This window comes from Hetaerina americana, unplaced genomic scaffold (genome assembly GCF_022747635.1).
Source record: "Hetaerina americana unplaced genomic scaffold, ioHetAmer1.1.p SCAF_3, whole genome shotgun sequence".
NCBI classification, from domain to species: domain Eukaryota; kingdom Metazoa; phylum Arthropoda; class Insecta; order Odonata; family Calopterygidae; genus Hetaerina; species Hetaerina americana.
In genome coordinates, this window is record NW_027286874.1 from 73,357,381 (window position 1) to 73,381,241 (window position 23,861).

Here is a 23,861-nt window from a genome sequence, read left to right on the forward strand (position 1 = left end):
TTGTCATTGTGTCTTATGTTATAAATACTCACTCACTACCCTTAACTGTGGGGAGTTATAGAGTATCTATCCCTCAAAAATATAAAAAGTTGAACGTTATCATATATCATGTATTTTAAATATCTTACTGACAGTGTGTAGGGTGTCAATATTTAATTCTATAATTGTGGCATGTAGTGAAACCTGTTTCAAGAAGAGATGTGATTTCAAAATTATCTTGGCTCTGAAAATCATTAGCTTTCATTTGTTACTGCTAAAATATTCATATTAGTCTGGATATAGCTAATTGCATCATAGTTCCTCATACTTCTAAATAGAAATTTAAAGAAGGTATTATAAGGAAGTGTATGAAAATAATCTCTCCCTGCTTAATACTGCTGATATTTACACCAAAAAGTGGAAGACTATATTCAATTTCCAGTATAAGTACCTTGGAAATATTTGAAATTAACGAAAAATAATTAAAACCCACAAGTTAATTATTTATTATCATCCACTCACGTGGATCATATCTTCATGCTTCCATGGCTTCAATAAAGAGACAGCTTTTACAACTCTCAGTTTCATATAGTTTCAATAAAGTATTGCATATTTAAGCCTGATATCAGTTTGTCAAAAATTTTTCCTTTTTATTAATTTTTACCTTCAAATAATTTCAAATGCATTAGAGCCCACAATTTTATTATCATTTTTTTCAAATTGATACTGTTTTCATTGCACTTCTGAATGATTGTAACCAGTTAGTTTGGCCCCAACTAGAACGAAGAGTAAATCTGATCAAATTCAAATCAGAATTGATAAATTTTGACTTAGGGTAAGGCCAGGGCCTTAGGGCTAGGTGGCTTTGGTTAGGTCAACCCAGGACTAATTCAAAGCTGGTCTATTCCGGTTATGCCAGACTTCTTTTGATTCCTCCCTTCAAACCTGATGTGGTTAGGACAGAACTTTCCAAAGGGACAGCTTTGCTGTAGATATTACTCCATATGAAAACTTTATTGCCACTTGATTTTGCTGATGGAAAAAAAATTTTCATGAGATAAAAATTAAAAATAGTACTTCAGTGGAGAATTGGTGCGACAGCCTCAGAAGTAAATGAATTGACTGATTATGATAATATTTTACTCTCAATGTGTTATAATATTGCATAAAATATAGTAGTTGTGGTAACTCAACTAAAATGTGCAACTAAAATGTGGCAAACAACTAAAATGTCAGAAAAACATTGATCTGCAATTGTGCATTCTCTCTATGCTTACCATTGAATTTCCCAGTTAATTTGTGGGAAGATAAATAAGATAAACTGTCTCTATCGACATTAATTTTGATGATAGGAATCATGAAATGAGTGGCTTGGCTGTAAAGATTTATTTTGGAATTCAGTTGTTAGAGGAAATACCATTCAGTTTAATTTCACATGTGTCATATATTTAAAATTAAATGATTAACCCTCATCACCACCACCTGTGAATTTCTTTTCAGAATTTGGGCTCAATGTGTAGTGTCAGCTTCGATTAACCATTGTAGGTACCTATTTGTTTTAAAACTATGCCTTGTATGAGTAATTTGTATGGAGAGGAGATTTAAATAAAAAAAGTTGATTCCCCTTGTAGATTGAGTTTTAAAAAATGTTGAAAATTTATATTGTCTCCTTCTATTACTGTCAATCTTTTCCACTTCAATAACTTTGTTCTTTCTGCTGCTTTGGCATAGTTAAATCAGCTTCTTCATGTACCTTGGTAATTTGGTATACATTTTCATGCTTGTAGAAAGTCATCCAGATATTTTTTTTTGTTTTAATGATTGTGCATTCATTAAAAGTAGTGTCTGGTTTTTAGCTTTCAGATACACTAAAATTTAGTTAGCATTGTTACACAGGAATCGCCTGTATTTATTGTCTCCCATCTTCATTTCACTCCCATCACCATCATCAGCAATCATGTTTAAAAATAATTTCATGTCTGTTGTATTCTGAATAAAAAATTTGTGAAACGTAATGCCCACAATAATTATGAGCCTTTCAGATATTGTAGTGAAACGGCTGAATTTAGCAATATTCAAATTGTACTATAATGAATGTTTTCTCTTTTTTGATTTGATAATTTAATTATTTTGCAATTCAAAGTACGTTTAAATGTGAAACAATGGTCTTCTTTCAATTAGCATCATGCTTTCCATTTAAAGAGCAAACATGAAGTTTTACCAATATTATGTCAAACTGAGTGTAATTGATGATGAATTTCATGATTTCATTCGAATTGTTGGTAAAATTTGACTAGAAAATTGGAAAGTAAATAAAAATATTTCATTCAAAAAGATCAAAATACTTTTAATCAATATTGATTTCTTGTTGCAATTTTTTGTTTATAATACTGCTTACCAGTTACCAGTCATTATATTATTTCTTTCAATTTGCTGTAATCTTATCACTAGCCAGAATATTTTGAAATTATTGTGGTAATGATTTTGCATTGTGTTAATGTTAATCATCCATCTTTTTTCCCCTCTCTCGCTGTAATTAGCTGGTGAAACAGCTACGTTTGAATGTGAGATTGAGTCATCAGCCACAGTTACATGGTTGAAGGACAATCGCAACATTGATGATAAACTTGCTGACCGTATAAAGATGGTGAACTTGGACCGAAAACATAGTTTAGAGATATTGCATTGTCGAGAATCAGATACAGGTCTTTATACAGCACTTGCAACGAATGAAAATGGTGTAAACTCATCTACTGCTCAACTTGTCGTCCAAGAGTGTATGTAACGTTTCCTATTCTTCAACATTATTTAATTCTTATAAATATTTTTACTGGAGAAGTTAATCATAATATTAATGCCTTTTAGAATATCATTAACCATGTTCCTATTATTAAATTTATGATCATGCATCAATCACAAATAACTGTAGATGTGTTTACATAAATGTCCATTAACCTTTATCCACCATGAGTGCACAAAAAAACCCACAGAGCTTTACTGTGAATTGATCCCATTCACAGCAGCCCTCTTTGTTTCTGTGCTGGCCAAGTGAAATGGTTGAGTCACCAGAGAATGTCATATAAATTTAAGTCTTTCAAAAACTCACTTCATACCCAAGATAAACAGGCTGGGAATGCCAAACAACTTTAGGTATAGAACTGAAATATGGTGACTTATACAGGACCTGTATACTAGAATAAAAGGTGCTTTTACTGCAATAATATGAAAGGACAAAGGGGAGTATATATATGCTGTATGCTCTTCATTATTCATCATCAACCAATAGAAGCAAACTACTGTAATGACCATGGATGGGATTTCCATCTGAGAAACAACTGTGGCAGATTGAAACTACAAAATGTGATATGTCAACAAAGGAGAAAGGATGGCAAACAGTTATTCCATCAGTCAACATACCTGGAAATTGACCAAAAAGCTAATTATTTCTTGCCACCAATAATAGATGAATACTCTGTCGTATTGGTATTAATTTTTCTCATCATCGATTCCAACTAGTTCTCATAATAAACCTTGTGGGACTTGACTCAATACCTTTTACAAGTTTCCGTGCATTGAAGACCCTACAGAAGTGTGATGCATCAGATACATTTGGAGATAAATGACAGTGTGCACTTGCCAGTGAAAGGAAAATGCTCATGCTGTGATGTATGTTCAACTAAGAGGAAAGACTTGTACAACATTGAAATGTGGTGAATGGGAAGTAAGAATTGTTTTGTGTCTCATCACACGAGGACAAATTGTAGGTTTTGCAATATGTGGTACCATGAGTAGAAACATCTTTGCAAAAAAATATGAGTAATCAAAGCATTATTTTTATTTTTCTGTTTTTTTTTATTTCAAGACACTATTACAAATATCTCACTTTTTAAATTCATAAATAGTCAAGTGTATTGATTTTGCAATGTTTTCACAACAACATACGTTTTGTTTTTATGATTATGTAATAATTATGTTGTGAGAGAAATTTCTAATATTTTAAATCAAGTATTAAATGTCATGAATTCTAATCTGGTAGCCTAACACAACATGTGCATTAAAATTCGGCAGATAAATATATGAGTTTTACTATGCAACCATTAGGCAAAGAATCTAAGTTTTATCCCTTGTTTGTGAATGCATATGTGTGTGTGGTGAGCAAATGGAACAGCTCATACAGGAGTGGCTGCAACGAATGGGGAAGGAAATTTTGTTCATACATTGCATTGAAATAGAATAGAGCCATGCCATGTGAGTCCATGCATCTTATTTTGGCCATTCTCAAAAACGATGGCCTATCTACTTTTTAATGGTTGTATTTAAAGAATTTTAAACAAATGCATAAAGATGTTTTATCATTTGTGACTCAAATTAATTGCAAAACCTAACACCTGGTCTCTGGAAGTAAATTGTGTGATTTTTGGTGGTCATCCTAAATTCTGTGACTTAAATTCCACTGAATTTCTACAAAATTGGAGTGTTCCCATATAATTTTCATTTTGCTAATCTCAGAAGCAGTCTTGTTTATAGATAACCAATTTTAGGTACTTTTATTTGATGTGCATGCAGGTAGTTGTTTCTTACAAATAATACTATTAACTTTTGCGGCTGCCAAAATGGCACTCTACAAAATACTCCTCCATTCCTATCATAATATAGCAGTAATATGCTGACTCAAATATTTTTGTTTCAATAAAAACCTAACCCCTAAGTACAGGAAATCATTTTACATTCCTAAATTATTTATAGTGTTGATAGATGTACATTTCCTAGAGAGAATACCTGAATATTTTCTTATATTCTACTGCCATTCTACTAATCTTATGAGTGTCATTTTATTACCAGAGATATTTTGCAAATGTTTTTTGCTTGGTAAAGCAGGCAGCCACCAAAGAATAAAAGCAGAGTCTTACTCTGCCTAAAGATCAGGTCTGCTTTCTCCCTCCTATACCTCTTAGGTTCTCAAATTTTGACTATGACACATGTGGAAGCTCAAATATTTAAATTTGGAAAGGAAGTGTTTCCCACCCTAATGCATTTAAGGCATTGTTTGAGCAAAGTTTGATAGGCAATACTGGTAACATGGTAGAGTTTTTTGCATGTTATGTTAGACAAAAGTATCCACTACTTGAGTAACTTTCAGTATAGCTTTCAATTCTGATTCATTTATGTTCATGCAGAGTCATGTAATCATTAGGTGATAATGAGAAATTTCTTTACAGTAACGCCTGAGGAACGCAAAAGGAGATTGGAAGATAAAGCCCCAATATTTCTTGTCCGTCTCAAAGACACAAATCTTTTGGAAAATACCTATCTTCGTTTCATGGTCAAGGTTAAGGGAAATCCTAATCCAGAAGTCAAATTGTAAGTAATTTTTAAAATATTATTCCTCAAAATACAGCCGAACTAAATAAATCCAGCATTATTGTTGCACAATCATTTATTAGACTTAAAAAATATATATGTACATATTTCAAAAATCTTCTCATATTAGCTCATGGAAAAATTAATCAACCTCATGAACCTGTTGTGGATTGATTGGGTGGTAATAGTAATAATCTTGTTGAAAGACAAGCTCAGTTGCATCAGCTCTCACGTCATGGAATTTGGCTCTGAGATACACTTGTTTTTTTTAACAAATAATTGGATGTTTTAATTGGTTGACTTTCAGAATTTCTAAGGGTTATATATTTTTTTATGTCTCAACTTTTGTCCTAATGAAAAATTCAAATAACTGCAAGAGATGCCACAACAGTAAATTTAAGAGGCTCATCCGCTAATGTGTATTGAAATACAACAATTCCAAAGTGTAAGCATCATTCGTCCTGACAGGTGTTCTGGTCAAGATGAATGATTTTCAGACTTAGCAATTGTTGCATCCCAATGAAAGCACAAATAATTCCATTTTTTTCTTTTTTTGGTCATTTTTTTATTTCTTCATCATCATCATTATCAAGGGATGGAGGTTTATCTCAAACAGCATAAGCATAATGGTGCAAAGTATTTTTAGCATGCTAAAATATTTCTACATAGAGAATTTGTTCTGCCGTCCATTTTATCCTGGAGTAATAAATTATTAGACTATATCATATTTCGCAGCACTTCTCAAATGTGGCTCACATTACTTTAAATATCTACAATTCTTATAGCACAATTAGTAAATGAAGATTGAGTCAGCTTTGGAAATTTATATTCATTGTCGATTCGTATTCATTGATTACTAAATGTAAAGCTATTAAAATACAAGTTATCTCTGCTGTTGAAATCTTGTTGACAAAGGTCTATATTTAGATCAACTGTGATAATATTTTTGAAGGTGGAGCTGCCCTCAGCTGCTCAAAGTCTGGTATTGGGCATGTTTTAGGAGATCGATAAATAACGCAACATTAATTTCGACAAGTTGCCTCCCCATATCTCTGTTAAGGTGAATTCAAACTGGGAGCAGTACATACATATTTGTGGAAGCACATAGCACAATCTCATTTAGATTCCAATTCACAAAAACACCAAATCCTCCTCACTACTATGAGCATGGGGTGTTCCAGTTGTTTGCAGTGTGTATTTTTCTTGCTTTAATATGCACAACACTTTCCTTCCATAGTTCTTTTGGCCTTGGAAACTTGCATTTTATCATTTGTTGTCAGTCACGAGAGAAGGATTGGTTTTATGCTTTGAATAAAAGTCATTTTAGTGTTTTTCTTCCTTTCCACTCAGCATGTTGAGGAGATAGTAATGGGCAAACCCTAGTGAAAAGTTGCACATTATTATGGTCTCTAAAAACACTTTGAAACATTTTGGTTGGTGTCCCAATAGTTGGCTCCGAGAGGAGAGTGGGCACTTGGCATTGCAAGCAGTTTTCATTGTTTACTCCCGTTGATGATTATAACCTCCTCTTCCTCTCCTTTAAGAAGAGACCAATTCTGCCTCACCCACCCACTCCCTCCAAAAGAGAGGCTTCAAATGTATATTTGACTTCTCTTTTGTCTACCTAATCTATTGGCCATGGAAAACATAGGGAGGTAATAAAATGTGTGCAGCTGAATGGTGAGTTAAATGATTGGCGCAGGCCATGGCCGTGAGCTCTCTTCCCATCTTATTGAGGGAGGGACCATGTATTAAGTTAACCAACCAACATAATTCATTTTCACCAAAAGCATTGACATATTCATAATTGGTCTAGAAATTCAAGATCAAGATGTTACGCCTGTTTGTATAACATCAAAAATTATTTTTCCTTGACAACTGACCTTAATAAAAAGAATTTAAGTATTTTGGGGACGGTTGAATTCATTTTGTGAGAAATGTATGCTTTTAATTTGGGACTGCCCCTTGCTTTCAAAAATGCAATTAGTATTTCAAATTAATCAGGGTGAAAATAATGAGGTTGTACTGTCTGAAAACTAAATGCTGGACTTATGGTTCTTATGTAATATGTACGATATCATCTAATGATAGTATTTTTATATTATTCTGATAATTGATCCTGGTATTGTTTATTTTTCAAATTATTTCTTCAATTCAGTAAAATGAAAATTGCAATGTGTGTGAACAGTAACAATATGATAATTTTGAAATTTTTTTTCTCATTTGATGATTTTTTAAGAATTTTTTTATTATATCATTCAATGATTGGCCTTAGCTTTTTGTTGACTTATATTTCATTGATTTTTGTTATTGATAATGTCTCTCTGTCAATGACATTACTATTTCTAAAATGATCTGCAATAGTGATGGGCAAGGAAGTGACAGGTTAGGAGATGAATAGAACACAATGAAGCAAGGGAATAGCTTGCTCTTTGCTTCAAATCAGCACCATGAGCACCCTAATAGCATAAGTAGTTGATTGCCCACCACTAATTTGAGCTCAAAACAGTAATATTATTATAATTATAATTTTTATTATAATAAATATCTTTGCCAACTTGAAAATGAAATGGTGATGTAATTACTTCAAATACATTTTGTTTTCAAGTTTTGTTGATTTACTGATTGTACCTGAGTGCAGGGTTTCCAAATTAGGCTACATTATTATCCTTTTCACTTTTAGCTACAAAGATGGAAGAGAAATCCGCTCAGAGAATATGGAAGAGCGTGTTCATGTTGTGAGGGAGCATGGTAAAAAGAAAGGCTTTTATGAGCTGGTTATCACAGATGTCCAACAGTCTGATGCTGGAAAGTACAGTTGTAATGCCTTTAATGAATATGGTGATGCCACTTGTGAAGCTGAAGTCACTGTAACTGGTGAGTTTATCTTTATTATTGATAAATGTTATTAGTTTTTGATGATATTAGTTTGCCTCGTAAATGCTGTTATGTAAGTAAGTTCCATAGAAAAAATAAAAATTCAAAATGAGTCAGACATGAGGATGTCATTTATAACTATACATTTCAAAATATTTTTCTCAAAGAATGTGATTCCATAATTATTATGCATTTAAGGAGGCTCTTTCCCACTTAACAATTTGACTTATTTTACTATACATATTTCATTTAATTCTTAAAGCATTTTTAAGAATATTTTTAGCTTTAAGGATAAACATGTTTGTCATGAATGTGAAAGGGGTGGTAGTCCTCTCACCCAAATAAAAATTGAGGAGCATTCCTATTCTCAGTAATATGTAGGAATAATTAAAATAGCTTAATGTTGTATTAAGGCAAAAGCCCATACACCATTAATCCTATTTTAATCAGGCAATTCCCATTGTGTGGAATTTTCCAATTGATCTTTTGGACACAACTATCTGGGTCAGGTTGGGCAAGGGCTAGACATGTTGAAACATTGGTTTCTGTTACATCATTGAAGTTGAGCAATGTTGTGCTCAGACAGAAGTTGAAGGGGTGACCTCCATATCTCTACTGGGGTACACTTTTCCTCTGTCTGCACTTGGTAGGCAGGTGAAGTATGGGTTAGCACAATGAACTAAGAGCTCTTAGGTTTCTGGGGCTCCTGTTAAAGGTACCCCTAGCCCCTCAACCTATCTATCTGGGTAGGGTTCAATGGAATCATATTTTAAACTCACATAATTAGCCAATCATGTTTGAGTAATGCACTCAACTCCTCAAAAAACACAAAATAATTAAAAATCAACATTGGAAGTTTAAGAGCGGGAGATTTAGGGACCTTTTTTCTTGTGCTAGTCACATTGGACTCAGTGTTGATGCTAGTATCTTGTATGCTTGGAGGTATTATATGAAATAAATATCTGGAAAATGATAGCATTTCCATTAAGAACACTGGAAACAAGTCAGGAATTGGACTATAGAAGTGGCCAATATAATTTATTAGGAGTGAAAATATGTACCATTTTTACAGCTTGTCAAAATTTTAATTCCACCTGAAGCATACTCTGAAATATTACATAATGTATATTGCCTTTTATTTGCTTTCTAAAGAAAACATTTCTCTAAGAATGCTCATTTTCTCTTTGGTGTCTTGATTTAAAAAAATCACACTACGTATTTCACATTTTTTTCTTGCTGAACTTCCAACTGCATAGCAAGTCGCCTGTGTACTATATATTTTCCAAATATGTTCTCAAATGGCTCCCTAATATTATCCTCTCCTACCCTGATGAGTGAAAGAATAATCATTGGATATGCTGAAGCAAAAATGAAAGCCATGACTAACAACACATTTTTAATTAGCTTCTTCTTGGACTATCTTCTATGACATCCCCAAACGTTAAAAATTTTTTCCTTTAACAGTTGAAAAATTGGAGAGTTTCTGTCAGCTTCAATTTATTGCACATATTTTAAAAATTCAATTATTATAAAATAAGTTGTTTTCTTCTATGTTATCAAGTTATTGATGTTAATACTTAATAAACCTTTAATTATTTGAATGAACATCACCTTTTAGTTAACGAGTAAGAGTCCCATTTTCCACAGTTTGCATTAATACATTGTTTTCCCTAAAAATTTTCTCGTAGATGAAAAAACAATATTTGCTGGTCTGGGAGATGAAACTGACTTTGCATCTGGGAAGACTACCTTCACATGGCTTAGAGATGGACAGCCCTTTGACCCCGAAGAAAGGTTTAAAGTGCTTTTCAAGGTATATCTGATTGTGTATCATGAATGTGTCCCAAAATCATAAGCAGATTGGCAAACTTCATAAATATCCATTGTTATAAAATATAATGTGGGATAACTCACAATGTTTGTTGTGGAGCATCCATTTTTTGTGACTCTAATTGAGAAGAGTGAGCTTACCTGTACATATGTTCAAGAATGATGAATCTAGGTTGAATTAAATTTATTTTTTGGTGGTAATATGAAATTTAAAAAATTAACTAAAATTTTACTTGAAGTCAGAAGTCAGGAATGCAAAATTTAAATCCAATCTTATACCTTGATGTGATATGCTCCTGGTAGCACGTAAATATGATGTTTCTCCAGAAATTACAGCAAAGTTTCTTTTAAACAGGATGAAGAAGATTCTCTGGCTTTAGTGTTCCAGCATGTTAAACCTGAAGATGCTGGTTTGTACACCTGTGTTGCTCAAACCTCATCTGGGAAAATATCTTGCAGTGCAGAGCTTACTGTGAAAGGTAAATAAATATCTATGTAAAATCACATTGATCTCTCTTAAAGTATGTTGGAGTAGGGAAAAGTTCAAAGTTTTTACAGTAGCCATTTTTGGTAGGAGTTCATTTTTTGTAATTTCTAAGATAATTTCTTCTATGGATCTAGTTTCACGTCAATTTTGGTTCCAAAGTAGCCAATATTTCTCAAAATGTGCAGCATATATTAACATATTAAGCTTTTGAGAAATTCCATCTGTGCATAATGATAGAGAAAAATCATTGTGTGAAATTCATACCAGTGAAATGCCTAGATACTACTCTTTCATACTCCTGTAACTAGTAATTTAGTTATTTATCGACAGTACCAGCCCATTTATGTAAACCCAATTATAATTTACATCCATAATTTACATCACTGATTAAATTATTTATGTCACTAAGAAGTAGTTATCTTAATTCTTTAGAGGTGAAAGGTTTTACACAGGATAATAGTATCTGTTATATCTGATAAATCCATAATTAAAACTTTTGTCATCCTTCCACTTCATTGAAAACCACAGTTATAAACCCTAAGATTGATTTAGAAGGTAAGGGTAGAGTTCACCTAAAACTAAGCCCAATAACATGTGAAATTCACATATCACGGCAGGTGGGCCTTTTTTTTAATGGTTACGTATTTTTTAAGCTTTTAATCCCATTCCTGAAAAAATATTCATCGTGAATGAAGAGTGTTAATGATGTTCTCATTTTGAATATAAGATGAAATCATTTCCATGAGCACCCTCATTCAATTCATTTCATTAGGCTGGATCAGTTTGGTTACCTTACCCTCTTCACATGTGTACTTGTAAGGCTTTAAAGGGTAAAATTTATATTTTTTATAAATAGAAATTATGAGTAAAAAAAACTAAAATATAAAATTTATATTTCCATAGGTGCAGTTCAACAGTTGATGAAAGAACCTGAGAAACCTAAAATTACGACAGAAATTAAGACTACTGAGGTAAATGTTGGTGGTTCTGCCATGTTAGAGCTCAAGGCTTCTGGTTATCCCAAGCCTGAAGTAAAATGGTATGTTGGCATTTGTTATGTGTTGTTAAAATCCTGATTGAAGGTAGTTTGTCTAATGGGGTAACTTCAATCATTCATGCATTATGATGTTTCACAGGTACAAGGAGAATGGGGAAGAGGTTACAGCTGGTGGAAGGTACCGTTTCCTTTATGAAGATGAAGAGAGCATTGCATTGGTAATTAAGGGTGTAACTGTGGAAGATGCTGGAAAATACAAAATTGTAGCCAAAAATGAAATTGGAGAAGATGTCTCCCACATTGACCTCTCAGTTAAATGTGAGTAATCCTTAATGCATGCTTGGTATGTTTTAATTGAGTCCATTCATTCCAGTTTTTAAAAATGATCGATTCTGAGCGCTCAACCAATGAGAGTTCATCAATTATACTAGTTCAATGTAAAAATATGAGAAAAATATTCATGATAATTATTTTCCAATGCATAAATTATGGCATTCAGTTTATCATGCTAACTATTTTCATTGATCATGCTTGTTAATATAATTACCATTGTTATTTATAGTTATTAATCCTAAATATATTCTCTTACATGTTGATTAGCTCCACCAAAAATCATATCTCAGGTGACAGACATGACCTGCAAAGTTCAAGAAACATTAGAAATGACAATTGAAGTTGAAGGGACCCCAGCACCTGATGTAAAATGGTATGTCAGATAATTTTCTCGCACATAAAGTTTAGATAGAAAAATGCAGAATAATTTTCACTCAGGTAAAAGAATGTTGGCCGTACATAGATATCATAAAATTGGTAATTTTTAATCAATTTCAATATTTCAGGTACAAAGACGGGCAAACTGTTTCTGCTTCAGCTACAGTGAAGATTGGTTCTAAGAAGGGCAGTACATCTCAAAGCATGAGTCATTCTTTAACCCTTACTTCCTCCAAGCTTGAAGATGCTGGCTCATACTCAGTAGTTGCGACAAATGATCTCAGCCAGAGTTCAATCTTCTGGAAGTTAACAGTGACGTCACCTCCAAAATTTTTGCGAACCCCTACTCCTGAGACCATCATTGGAGAAGGAGAATCTGTTACCCTTGAGGCTCGAGTGGAAGGCTATCCAACTCCTAAAGTGAAGTGGTAAGTGATTGAAAGAACTGTTGAATCCGGCTTTCATGGTGATTATGTGATCTTTTGTTAATGTTCTGGGTGTAAATTCAGTGTGGATGGAAAGCTTGAAATACAGGTACTACTCAGTATTCCAAACAAGCATTCTCTGTAACTAATACTTTATTGGTGCTGTAGATATTCGCTGTGGCAGTAGGTTTGCTGGGAGTAAGTTTAAAAATTATTCATAGGTTTGCTTATCAATTTGGTTAAAAATGGGATAACTTAAGACTGTTACCAGTAATAATTTTCAAATTAATAATTATACCATAAGGTATCATAATGGTGTCACATTATCTTAAAGAATTTAAGTTTGTGTCGGAAGTGAATGCAACATTTATTAGTTGTTATTTTGGTTATGCTGCAGGCTAAAGGACCAAATGGAAGTCATACCCGATGGGAAGAAAATAAAAGTAAATGATGAAGGAATAATTCATACAATCACCCTTGTTGGCTCATCAAGAGATGATGCTGGCCTTTATACTTGTGTAGCCACCAATGAGCATGGATCAGAAGAAGCCTCTGGAAGAATTCGTGTCCGTTGCCCTCCAAAGTTCAACTTGGGATTGCCAAAAGAAGCCAAGGCAAATGAGGGTGATGTGGATGTGGAGTTTGTAGTCAATGTTGAAGCTTTCCCAAAGCCAAACATCAAATGGTGAGTTCTTTCAGTATCCTGAAATATGATATGGCTTACTAGTTTTTTTGAGTAAGATATCTATTTTTCCACTTAAAATAAGGGGCCGTGTCTTTACTTATTAAATATGACACAAGTCTTTTGACTATAACTGCATGCAATATTTTTTGTAAATGCCAGCTTTTTTTACAAGATTTTAAAACAGTTTTTGGTTTTTTACAAGCCGTTATGGTCATGCTATAAAATTTACAATATCACCAAACAGTGTGATTCATTAATGATAGATTGACATTTATTAGCTTCTATAAAAAGTCACAAATATGTATTTGTTATTCTGTATGTTATCAGAAAAAGGGCAATAATTTTTTAGGTAGAAATGAAAATTGTTTATATATACATATTTCATAATTTTATTATTCACTTTGCAGTGCATAATAAAATTATGAACTTTTAAAGATATGTATAAAATCCTTTTGTCAAGTAATGCCATTGGAATCATTACATTAAAGTTCCAACTCCCCTCTAATAATATTTTCTTATTGGCATTTTAAGGAAAGATAATAACACTTATTTTTTATAAATAACCTGTGATCACAATGCAGCAATTGCAGTGTGTAACAATCATTCGCCTTTGAACCTTTGATCAGGTTGATTTGTCACATGGATGACTCACTTGAAGACTAAAAAAAAATTGACTGTAAAGTTTTTAGATTTATTTACGAGCATATAAGATTAATACAATAATTAAAACCTTTTATCTTAATGAAATCTGTTTGTTACTTCAAGCTGTATGACTAGGTAATTTTATTATATGTTTAATTTTACTTGTTTTATCTTCGCAAATAAAGGAGTAAGTTTGAGAAATGTATCAATGATTCATTCGGTCAGAGTTATAATGAAATCGGTGTGTCATAGATCACAATATTAATATTTAAATGCTGATTGTAACTTTTAGGTATCTGGATGAAGTTGAAATCACGGAGAAGAAAACAGAATACACAAGAATTGAAGAAGGAGATAACTTCAAACTTGTAATACGTGAAGTCAAAACTGAAATGTCTGGGAAATATTCTTGCAAAATCTTTAATGACTTGGGATCCAGTGAATCCAGCTGCACCTTTTCCGTTATGTGTGAGTTGAATTTTACAACTTATATGATCAGATTTTATTTTATCATCATTAGAGTTGTAGTATTGAATTCAATAGAATGTCATATATTAATTTTTAATAATGCTTTCAGGCAAACCAAGATTTCCAAAAGGTCTCAATGATAAGGTTATTGATGAAGGCGACAGTCTTACACTAACTATTGAGTGCTATGCCAACCCAGAACCTGAAGTCAAATGGTAAATATTTATTTCTTCATTAAATGTCCGGTTAAGGGAATAAACTTGTGGATTTCATGGGCCGTTTTGCCCAGGATCTAGTAATTGAAACTACAATTATTAATCAGTGCTTCTCAGTGCACTCCCTCAATTTTACATTGCAACAATTAGCCAATAAATAGTCAATATATGATAAGCCTTGCTAGAAAAAATGTAGTTGCATTTGATCTGTTCATGTTTGCCATTAGAACTCTTTTATTATATGATTTCAATCATTGCCAAAAAACCTTACTTCATATTCATTTAATATGGTGTCCTTGGGCTTGTAACTAGCTATAGATATTCCCTCTCATATCTATAAAAATTCATGCGGCAATGCATGTAACTCGCCCTGATGAAACTAGTGGAGTAATTAATTTAATCCCATCTTTTTGAAATATATACACTTACACATTGAGGTTGGATGCTGTCAATCAGAGTATAAAGTATGAATGTACCTGGTATTCCAGAGCTTTGTCAATGTAAATCTTTAAATATTGTTTCTCCTTCCATCTAAGCTTAAATGAATACATTAGCATTTCATAATGAAATTATTGCTTTATGCAGGTACAAGGATAATGAAGAAATTAAAGTTGATACAAGAATTCACATAAAACGAGAAGGTTCAGATAAATACAATCTTACATTTGATATTGTGAAAAAAAGTGATTCTGGAGAATATGAAGTCCGAGCAAAAAACAACATGGGTGAAGTCAACACTCGTAGTACACTGAATGTCAATTGTAAGTATTTTTATCTATTCATAATTTCTTTAAACAGCATAAATTTCAGTTCTGACTCAGCTATTAGAGTCACATAAATAATCATAATTAGGGATATACGAGAAATATTTTCTCTGCATAACCTTTCTAATGCCCACATTAATGTTTCATACTGTTATAAACCATATTCCTAACCTCAATTAAATAAATTTTTCTTATTATAGAAGAATGACAAAGCTTCAGTTCTATACTAAGTGCTCATAAAAGGTTTTTAAAAAATGTTGCCATTCAATTAAATAATTATTGATCTTTTCCCATCCACCTATTTTTGAGGTTATTTTATTTAACACCATTCACATCATTAAATCAGGAAATCATTCGTTTTCCTATTTTCTTGTTAATTGTAACCATACAAATGAGCTATACCCATGGATTTATATTATTTTGTCGTTTTGTCAGTGGTGTTATAAATAGTATTCTACTGCTCAAATGTTGCCTAATTATTGGTAATTTTTTTTAAATTAATCATCTAAATTATCTAATAAATTTTTTAATAACTTCACTGGGTATCTACTCGGTGTACTTTAAGTAATTGGGCACCAAGGTATTTTTTTACTTTTGGTGATTCTAATTCTTTGGACTTTAATGGATCTCCTGTAGGGTCAGCATTCTGAGTAATCATAGTAAGTAAACATTCGTTTTGGTCCTGTTGGATTTTTGTTGAATTTTTGGAGTTTTTGACCATCAGTTGAAGTGTGCCATTTTATACGTTTCATTAAGATCTACTTGTCCAATTTTTCCACTCCTAAACAATTTCCTTTTCCCAACTACCCACTACAATGGATCCATCAAGTTATTTGCATTGGCATGGAGAGAAATTTTAGTGTGCATACCAGAGTAACTCATGAAATATTATTAATGAAATTCAACATTATACTCTGTGTTATTATGTCAAATACTTCCATTTAAATAACCAAATATTTCGCCAAGAAATAAAATTTCAAAAATGAGTAAAATTTTAAATCCCTAAAATAAGTTTTAAAATAGTAATAAAATTCCCATTTCAATTAATAATTATTGAATTCAGTTCACATATGGATGACCCAGATGTATTTTAATTGTCATCATGTATCATAGATAATAAGTTGACCTGATGGCATTTATAAATCTTAAAAATCCTTTTAGAAAACTTTCCTCATTAAATGTCTTTCAGGTTTCTCTTTTTTAATATTATTCAATATCCTTTATGACCAAGTTACCTGCCTGGTCATAACGGAGTCCGTCATGTATCATCTAGTAGCTCTACCTGAACTATCAAAATGTCAAAGAAATAATCCAAAGAATGCATCAATGGCAGCATCAGTTGAATGATAGCACTTTGGCAAACATATTTGCAGTTAAAATGTTTGAAATGAATTGAAACTGTTACTCCCTCAATGAATCTACGTAAAAATCACCATAATGTCCAAAAATTACATTTATTCATGGTGTGGCAAAGGTGCTACAATAAATGCCTGGTCAGCTTATTGTTCATGATGTATGGTGCACTGTTGATATAGCATGCATATAGTGTGAACAAATAAGTTTCCAATTAAAACTGAATAAGTGGATTTTATTCATTGTGATGTGTGAGAAGTGTTTTTGTTTGCAATAAATGTTTGAAGCGTGACTGCATTGAATTATTCATTTTTGTCCATCTGTGCATGGATTTTCAATTGACTTGTAAATCCAATGTGAATAGTCCTTCCCTACCATCCTAGATTAGCATATAGTCAATAGTAGTAGTAAAATTTTAAATAGATAAATAGATATTAGATTATTCAATAGTACTTTGATACAAAATACCTTTCAGTCTTCCACAAACTTTTAAAACTTAGTCTAAATATACTTTATGATTACTATTAATACAGATAGAGCACATTTATAGTCATACACACATATGTAATAAGTAACTTAAACTGCATCCTGTTGAAGTACTATTATTGACATTGGATTTCTGGACACGCAACAAACAGATGCATTCACATTTTAGGCATTCATATCCAAAAATTACCCCATGTATAACATACATCTCTGCTACAGCCTCAACACAAACAGATGATATAGAGGATGAAAAGCCTGCTGACAATGTGGATGGGAAGAAAAAGAAGGTCATTGAAGAAGAAGAGTTTGAAATTGAAGAGGAGGAAAGTGTGGTAAGAATGAAGAGAAAAACCGATGAAGAAGATGAAAAGGAGAAGTTAGAAAAAGGGAAAGCAGACTTAGTTAATTTTGAATCCCAAACAATTGAGCAAGATCAGGTTCCACAAGAAAAAGGTAATCCTTGGTATGAATGACTACATCAAAATTCAATGAACATTGGAATTGTAATACTCATGTTAGATTGCTAGTTTTAACCATCTAATGTTTTGGCCTAATTAAGATCTATTTTAGGTTATGCTTTGCTTTAAGATAGTTAGAAAAGCTGGTAGTAAATTATTGTCTAGCTCGAGTAGGCATACTACTTTGGTGCAACATTGATCACACTTGTCCTAACATAATATGTAGTTGTAGTGTAAATAGGGTTAGTAGTAACTTAACTGAGAAACACAACATATCTCTCGATTTTCCAAGCATTAATATATTATTCATCTTGTTATTATACATTCTGTAGCCAGAAAATTGAAATATAGCTGGCAACATATTTTTATCGATAAATAATTGTACATTGGGAAAACAACTTCTTCTTATCAAAAAGTCTCTTCAAGTCTAGTCTTATTCGTATAGAATTCCTTAAATATCTCTTATCCCCTTGCACATTAAAAATCTCTGGCATAAAATGCTCAGTTAATATTAAAAATTTGTAAATGAAATGTTATTGTGACCAGATTGTGCATAAATTCCGTGGATACTATAAATACTCTTTGTTTCATGTGAGTTTAATATTTTTTGGTCATTGCTGATTGTTTTCATTCATTTATTTCGAACCCAACATTATTTTTTTGATTAATTCACAGCATTAAAATTATAGTGCTAGTATTCCCATACTTACCTCATGGTTGGCTCATTTTTACCAATACAACTTCACAAACATGATACCATCAGCAAAGTAAATATTTACTATACCAGTTATTTGATTGCCAGTGTGAATTCATGTCAATGCCTGCAAATTTCATTGACACTAAAACATTATTACTCTAGGTTCATCTGACTTGTTAAGTCCACAATCCGTGGAAAAGAAGGAGCTGGATTCATCACCCAACAGAATAACAGAAACTGAGCTTGAAAAGGCAGCTAAAGGGCAAGAGAATGAAATTGATGTCATGCAAGAGGGGGTTTTGGTGGAGGAGCCTGTATCACCTGCTGATATGGCATATTTAGGCTCACCGTTGGCTAAGCCAGCTGCTTCCATGAGTGGTGTCTCTATTGTTTCTCTCTCTGAATCAGAGGATGATGCCCAACAAACCCCGACCGGTGACAAATTTGATGTGACTGATGGGCCTTCTAAGCAAAGAGGAAGAATTATAGAGATGGGAATTGCTGAAGAAGATGAAGAACATAAAGGAGAATCACCTGTAATCAACAAGGACGAAAAGTCTCCTAGTAAGGCAAGAATTTTGGAAAAGGGTGAATCCGTTGATATGCCTCAAAAGGTTGATGGGATGGAAGAGAATGATATTTCGGGCAAATCAAAGAAAGCGCTGAGGAAAGATAGCACTAAGGCAGGCAGTTTAGATGATGGCTCCACTGCATCACCAGGTGAGGAAGATATGTCAGCTAAGCCCAAAAAGGCATTTTTCAAGGAACTGGTGGAGGAAGTTGAAATGAAAGAGGTCAATGCATCTGGCATTGATGAGGAAAAGATTACAGCTGAGCCTTCCACGGCATTAACCAAAGAGACATTGAAGAAAGGCACACAGGATGAAAGTGCTAGTGGTTCACCTTTGGCAGAAGATATTTTACCTAAATCTAAGAGAGCATTAAACAAAGAGAAAGGTGAGGAAGGTAAGGTGGATGAAGCTAGTGTTACCCCACCAGAGGATGCAATTTTATCTCCAAAGAAGGCTCTCATGATGGAAAAGGGAGATGCAGAAGAGGAGCACCAGGTTAAGGGGGCTGGGATAACAACTGAAGATGGTAATAAGGCCCAGAAAGGTGGTCAACTGGAAAAGGGACAGCAGAAGGAGGTGGATGGCATGGATGTGGAAGAGGATGAAGCTGTGGAAGCACTTCTTAAGAGGGTCCAAAAGCAGAGAAGTGTTCTTGAGGAAATACTAGACAAAGAGAATGGACGGAAACAGGAAGGTAAGACTTGAATTTTGGAAACAAATTAAATAACATGCATAAGCTAATATTGTATTTACTATTATTCCCCACGATATGGCAATAGATATTTGTCGCCTCCCTCACAATTAATGAAGTAAATTTGCAATGCACCAATTTGCTGTAAAATATTATTGTGTTTGTAGATATGGGGAAATTTCATGTATTTTATTTGCAAAACCATTAATGTAGAGATTGAAAAATTGCTCACATTACATATAAAATTAGGTAGGTTCCTATTTTATATATATATATATATATATATATATATATATATATATATATATATATATATATATATATATATATATATATATATATATATATATATATACATATACATATGCATATATATGCATTCCCTTTTGATAGAATTATCTCTTTTTTTTAAATTACGCTTTTTTGTGCAAGTTTTCTAATTTACTTTTGCAAAGTTGTTGAGTAAATATGAAGTTAAACTGAGTCACTGGCAACTGTTTAACAGTTTTGATTTTGCTTAAACTTTATTCATATTTGATTCGTATTAAGTTGCAATTTTTTGTATTGAACATTGAAAATTAAACTTTTTTTATTTATTTTTTCTGCTTAAAACTCTTGTAGTGCCATTTGAACTTGATCATTGCACTAAGTAACTAAGGTTGCTTCTTTTTTTTATATTTTGAACAAAGTATGATTTATTAATTTTGCTGCTTCTCATTATTTTCAGTGGGTTTGTGCTAATCAAGAGTCTTTTACATATTTATTTTGTATAATATTTAAAAAACCCCATTTTCCACTGCTTTGGAAAATATGTATCCTCATAGCGCTCATTTATACATGTACAATAAACTGTGACAACCCACTTAACAGGACACAAAAGAAGATCAACACGTATACTTCAATGTTTTTATGTCTAAATGTTTAACTAACCTATTTTGCTAGACATTTCAGTGCTTTGAGTACTAACTGTTTCTAACATTTATTTATGCATGCTGTCCATTAACGTACCTATCTACTTGGTCATCATCACAATATGAAGCCATTACAGCACTGGTCCTCAGAACGTGCGGTGTTCTGGTGAGTACGTATGCGGATACAATGTGCCCAAGTAATTAGTTGTACATCTGCTAAAAAATGCATATGTTGGTATGCAAAAGTCTGTTTAATGAATATAAGTTCTTATCAAGTCTGCCAATGGCTGAGAAACTTGCATCATTATCTGCAGTGGACAGTTTAAACAATACCTTAGGTAATGGATTGATGAATACGCTTTTGAACTGTTTCGGTTGTTATCAAACCATAATGAGACTGTCCTAAACTTATTATTCTCAATTTCAAGGGCAGTATTACTTTTAAAGGTATAGTAAGAATCCTATTGGTTACCATCAGTATTTTGTTTTAATTTGATTCACTTTTTCATTTCCATGGAAGACATGGACAGTTATTTATAACCCAAAGGTCTGTCTCATTTCCTGTTTCACTAATAAAAGTATTTCCTTGCTGTGGCTTTCTCAGTTTTTGGCATTTATATCTTTGAGTAATTATGTTCATTTAGTTTCAGTTATATCTTATCTTTGATTTAATAATTTAATCTTGTATTAATTAATTCATTTGCTTGTTTTCAAATGATAACTGCAGTTGCTCCAGAGATAATTAGCTCCAATATGACTGATAGCTCTATCCATGAATCTCTAAGCAAAGTTTTTGAAGTTAAGGCCACTGGTTTGCCTAGACCAGAAGTGAAATGGTAAGCGATATAAATAAAGAAATTTAAGTATCAGTTGTATTGATAATTTATGTGGACATGCCAATAGTATATTGGATGTAAAGTTTCTGTAGAATATTATAGATGGAGGTAATTTTTTCCAACTTTCCATTGGCTGCTTATTCTTCCAACCGTGGTGATGCAGGCTTTTCTTGCATTAGTCCTTAAAATGAAATCTCCCTTTGAACAGATAAGTTTTCTTTCACTTGAAAAATGGAGTTGGAAACAAATATCTTGTTTAAAGATGAAATTTAATGTATACCCTCCTGAAGAGAAGGAAATATGACAAATGCAATGAATTTTTGATCATTCATAATTAAAACAAACTATGATCCATAATTGATAGTTACTATAAAATAAGATTATCCTGGAAAGTAATATGTTTTAGCTTCAACAATGAACTTAAGTTAAAGCAGAAACATTTTTTATTTTATTATAACACCCTATAAATTTCAGTGTAAAAGGGTACATTTAGTTGCTGAAAAAAATCACCTTTTTTGACGAATAATGAAATAATTGATGCCATGAAAATATAGGTGGTATCTAGTATAAAATTAATGATAAGCACTTGAACTTGGCATAAGGAGTTGACAATAGTGAAACTAATTCAAATATAATACTTAACAAATATTTCTGTTAAAATAATAATAGAAAAACTACCCTCAGCTATGATCTTTATTCTCACTGCAATGAATGAAAAACTGCCTTTGGTTAGATGTCTACCATATACAGTATTTAAAAGTATGAACTGAATATCTGAGTGAGAAGTAGAAATAATTCCACAGGGATGCATTCTTGGTTAGTTTATTTAAAAGTAGCTTATATTCTTCTTCACTTCCTGTTTAAGTGGCAAGCTATGGGAAAGCATTGAACCAGCTAGCTTATTCTGGGTTAATAGAGTAGGCATATAGGTTGTGCATCTTAATGCTCAAGTCTTTTATTATTTAAATCATCGATTTTAGCTACCATTAATTTCTTGTTCTGATCTTGACCCATTTCCATGTCCGAAATGTAAGAGTCTATAAGTTAAGTAGTTTCATATTCATGTATCCACAAATTCAGGCAGCACATGATGATCTAAGGACTGCATGCTGAGTTGTTAGAATATGTCATTACTTAGTCTCATGTGATAAGATTTATGAGTCATATATGTTTGCATATAAATGACCATTAATTCACTAAGTGAACTATCATTTTATCATTAGTTTATTAGCATAGAAATTATTGGACATCCTTCTGAGAAATTTTACCGTATTTCTATGCGGTACTGAGAAATTCATCGCATTACCACTCTAGTTAAAATGGCCATAATACCATTTACCTGGTTCCTTATCTGCCACTCAATTAGTCTCTTTGAATTTTGATTTTAGTCCACTTAGTTATCAATTATTAGCCACTTGCAGTCCCTCCAACTTTGAATTCTTCTTAATAAATACCTTAAAGCCAAAGTTATAATGTGTTTGTAAATGTTCGACTTATGAGCCAAATAATAGGCCTGAAGCCTTTTAATTCTTTCCATCCTTCCTCAAAAATGTATGTGTAGTAGTAGATAGTGTACAAGCCTGGTAAAAATTCCAAGAATGAAAGGATGTTTTTGATGGGCAGTGTATCTATGAACTTTCTTTTATAAACATAAGGATTTGATTTCAATATCTGGTATGTAAAATTTTCCTTCAAATGAATTTTGTCACTGTATGAAAATTGCTCATGGTCTGAAATTAATGTTTACAAATCTTGTTATTCATTTAGAAGGTATATTACTTAATTAGTAATAGCTCTTAAATTCTCCTGTGAAGTTGGTCATTTCAGGCAGTAGAATTTCAAAGAATAATATTTGTCTTGTTGTTTTTAATTCTACACTCTTGATTTTTAATTTTAATTATCAAAGGGTACTTTTCTGTCAAATAATTTTGTCTTTTTATGTAAAGGTTTAAAGATGGTGAGGAATTGAAACCTTCAAAAAGAATAATCATGAGTGATTCTGGGGAAGATTATAAACTTGAAGTAAAGGATTTGTTGATGCCTGATGATGGAGATTACAAATGCGTTGTAAGCAATCGCCTTGGAGAAAAATCACTACAAGCCAAGCTTCACTTAATATGTAAGTTCATTACTCATTTCTCTAAAATATGGTTTTCATGAAAGAGTGGCATCGGAAGAGAATATATTGTTCTAACTTAATACTAAATATTGTAGAAAGAATGTTTAATGTTATTTTTAAATTGACTTCAGTAGGTGGAATTTAAATTGTTCTTCCATTCTGATGAAATGAATATTTTTTTCTCTTCTTGAACAACCTTCACTGTAGAATCCAATGGCGGGTTTTTGAATCTGAAGTCTGGGAGATCTTCCAAAATATTTAAAATTCCATTTCCACTTTGGCAGGAGAAAATAAACC

General features: G+C 32.4%; 1 protein-coding gene across 5 annotated transcripts in view; it reads left to right on the forward strand.

Annotated features, from left to right (window-relative positions):
- Obsc (Obscurin) overlaps positions 1-23,861 on the forward strand; it is a 237,976-nt gene that overhangs the window by 169,619 nt on the left and 44,496 nt on the right. For 4 of the 5 annotated variants that reach the window (XM_071587781.1, XM_071587782.1, XM_071587779.1 and 1 more), the window contains 17 exons: positions 2,520-2,756; positions 5,199-5,340; positions 8,024-8,217; positions 9,906-10,030; positions 10,403-10,526; positions 11,438-11,573; positions 11,671-11,849; positions 12,132-12,237; positions 12,371-12,670; positions 13,065-13,352; positions 14,287-14,462; positions 14,572-14,677; positions 15,263-15,438; positions 17,500-17,733; positions 18,598-19,701; positions 21,337-21,445; positions 23,392-23,564. In XM_071587781.1, coding sequence (XP_071443882.1) covers positions 2,520-2,756; positions 5,199-5,340; positions 8,024-8,217; positions 9,906-10,030; positions 10,403-10,526; positions 11,438-11,573; positions 11,671-11,849; positions 12,132-12,237; positions 12,371-12,670; positions 13,065-13,352; positions 14,287-14,462; positions 14,572-14,677; positions 15,263-15,438; positions 17,500-17,733; positions 18,598-19,701; positions 21,337-21,445; positions 23,392-23,564 — 3,909 coding nt within the window. The remainder of the gene's footprint in view (positions 1-2,519; positions 2,757-5,198; positions 5,341-8,023; positions 8,218-9,905; positions 10,031-10,402; positions 10,527-11,437; positions 11,574-11,670; positions 11,850-12,131; positions 12,238-12,370; positions 12,671-13,064; positions 13,353-14,286; positions 14,463-14,571; positions 14,678-15,262; positions 15,439-17,499; positions 17,734-18,597; positions 19,702-21,336; positions 21,446-23,391; positions 23,565-23,861) is intronic. The other variant, XM_071587780.1, reaches the window with a different exon arrangement.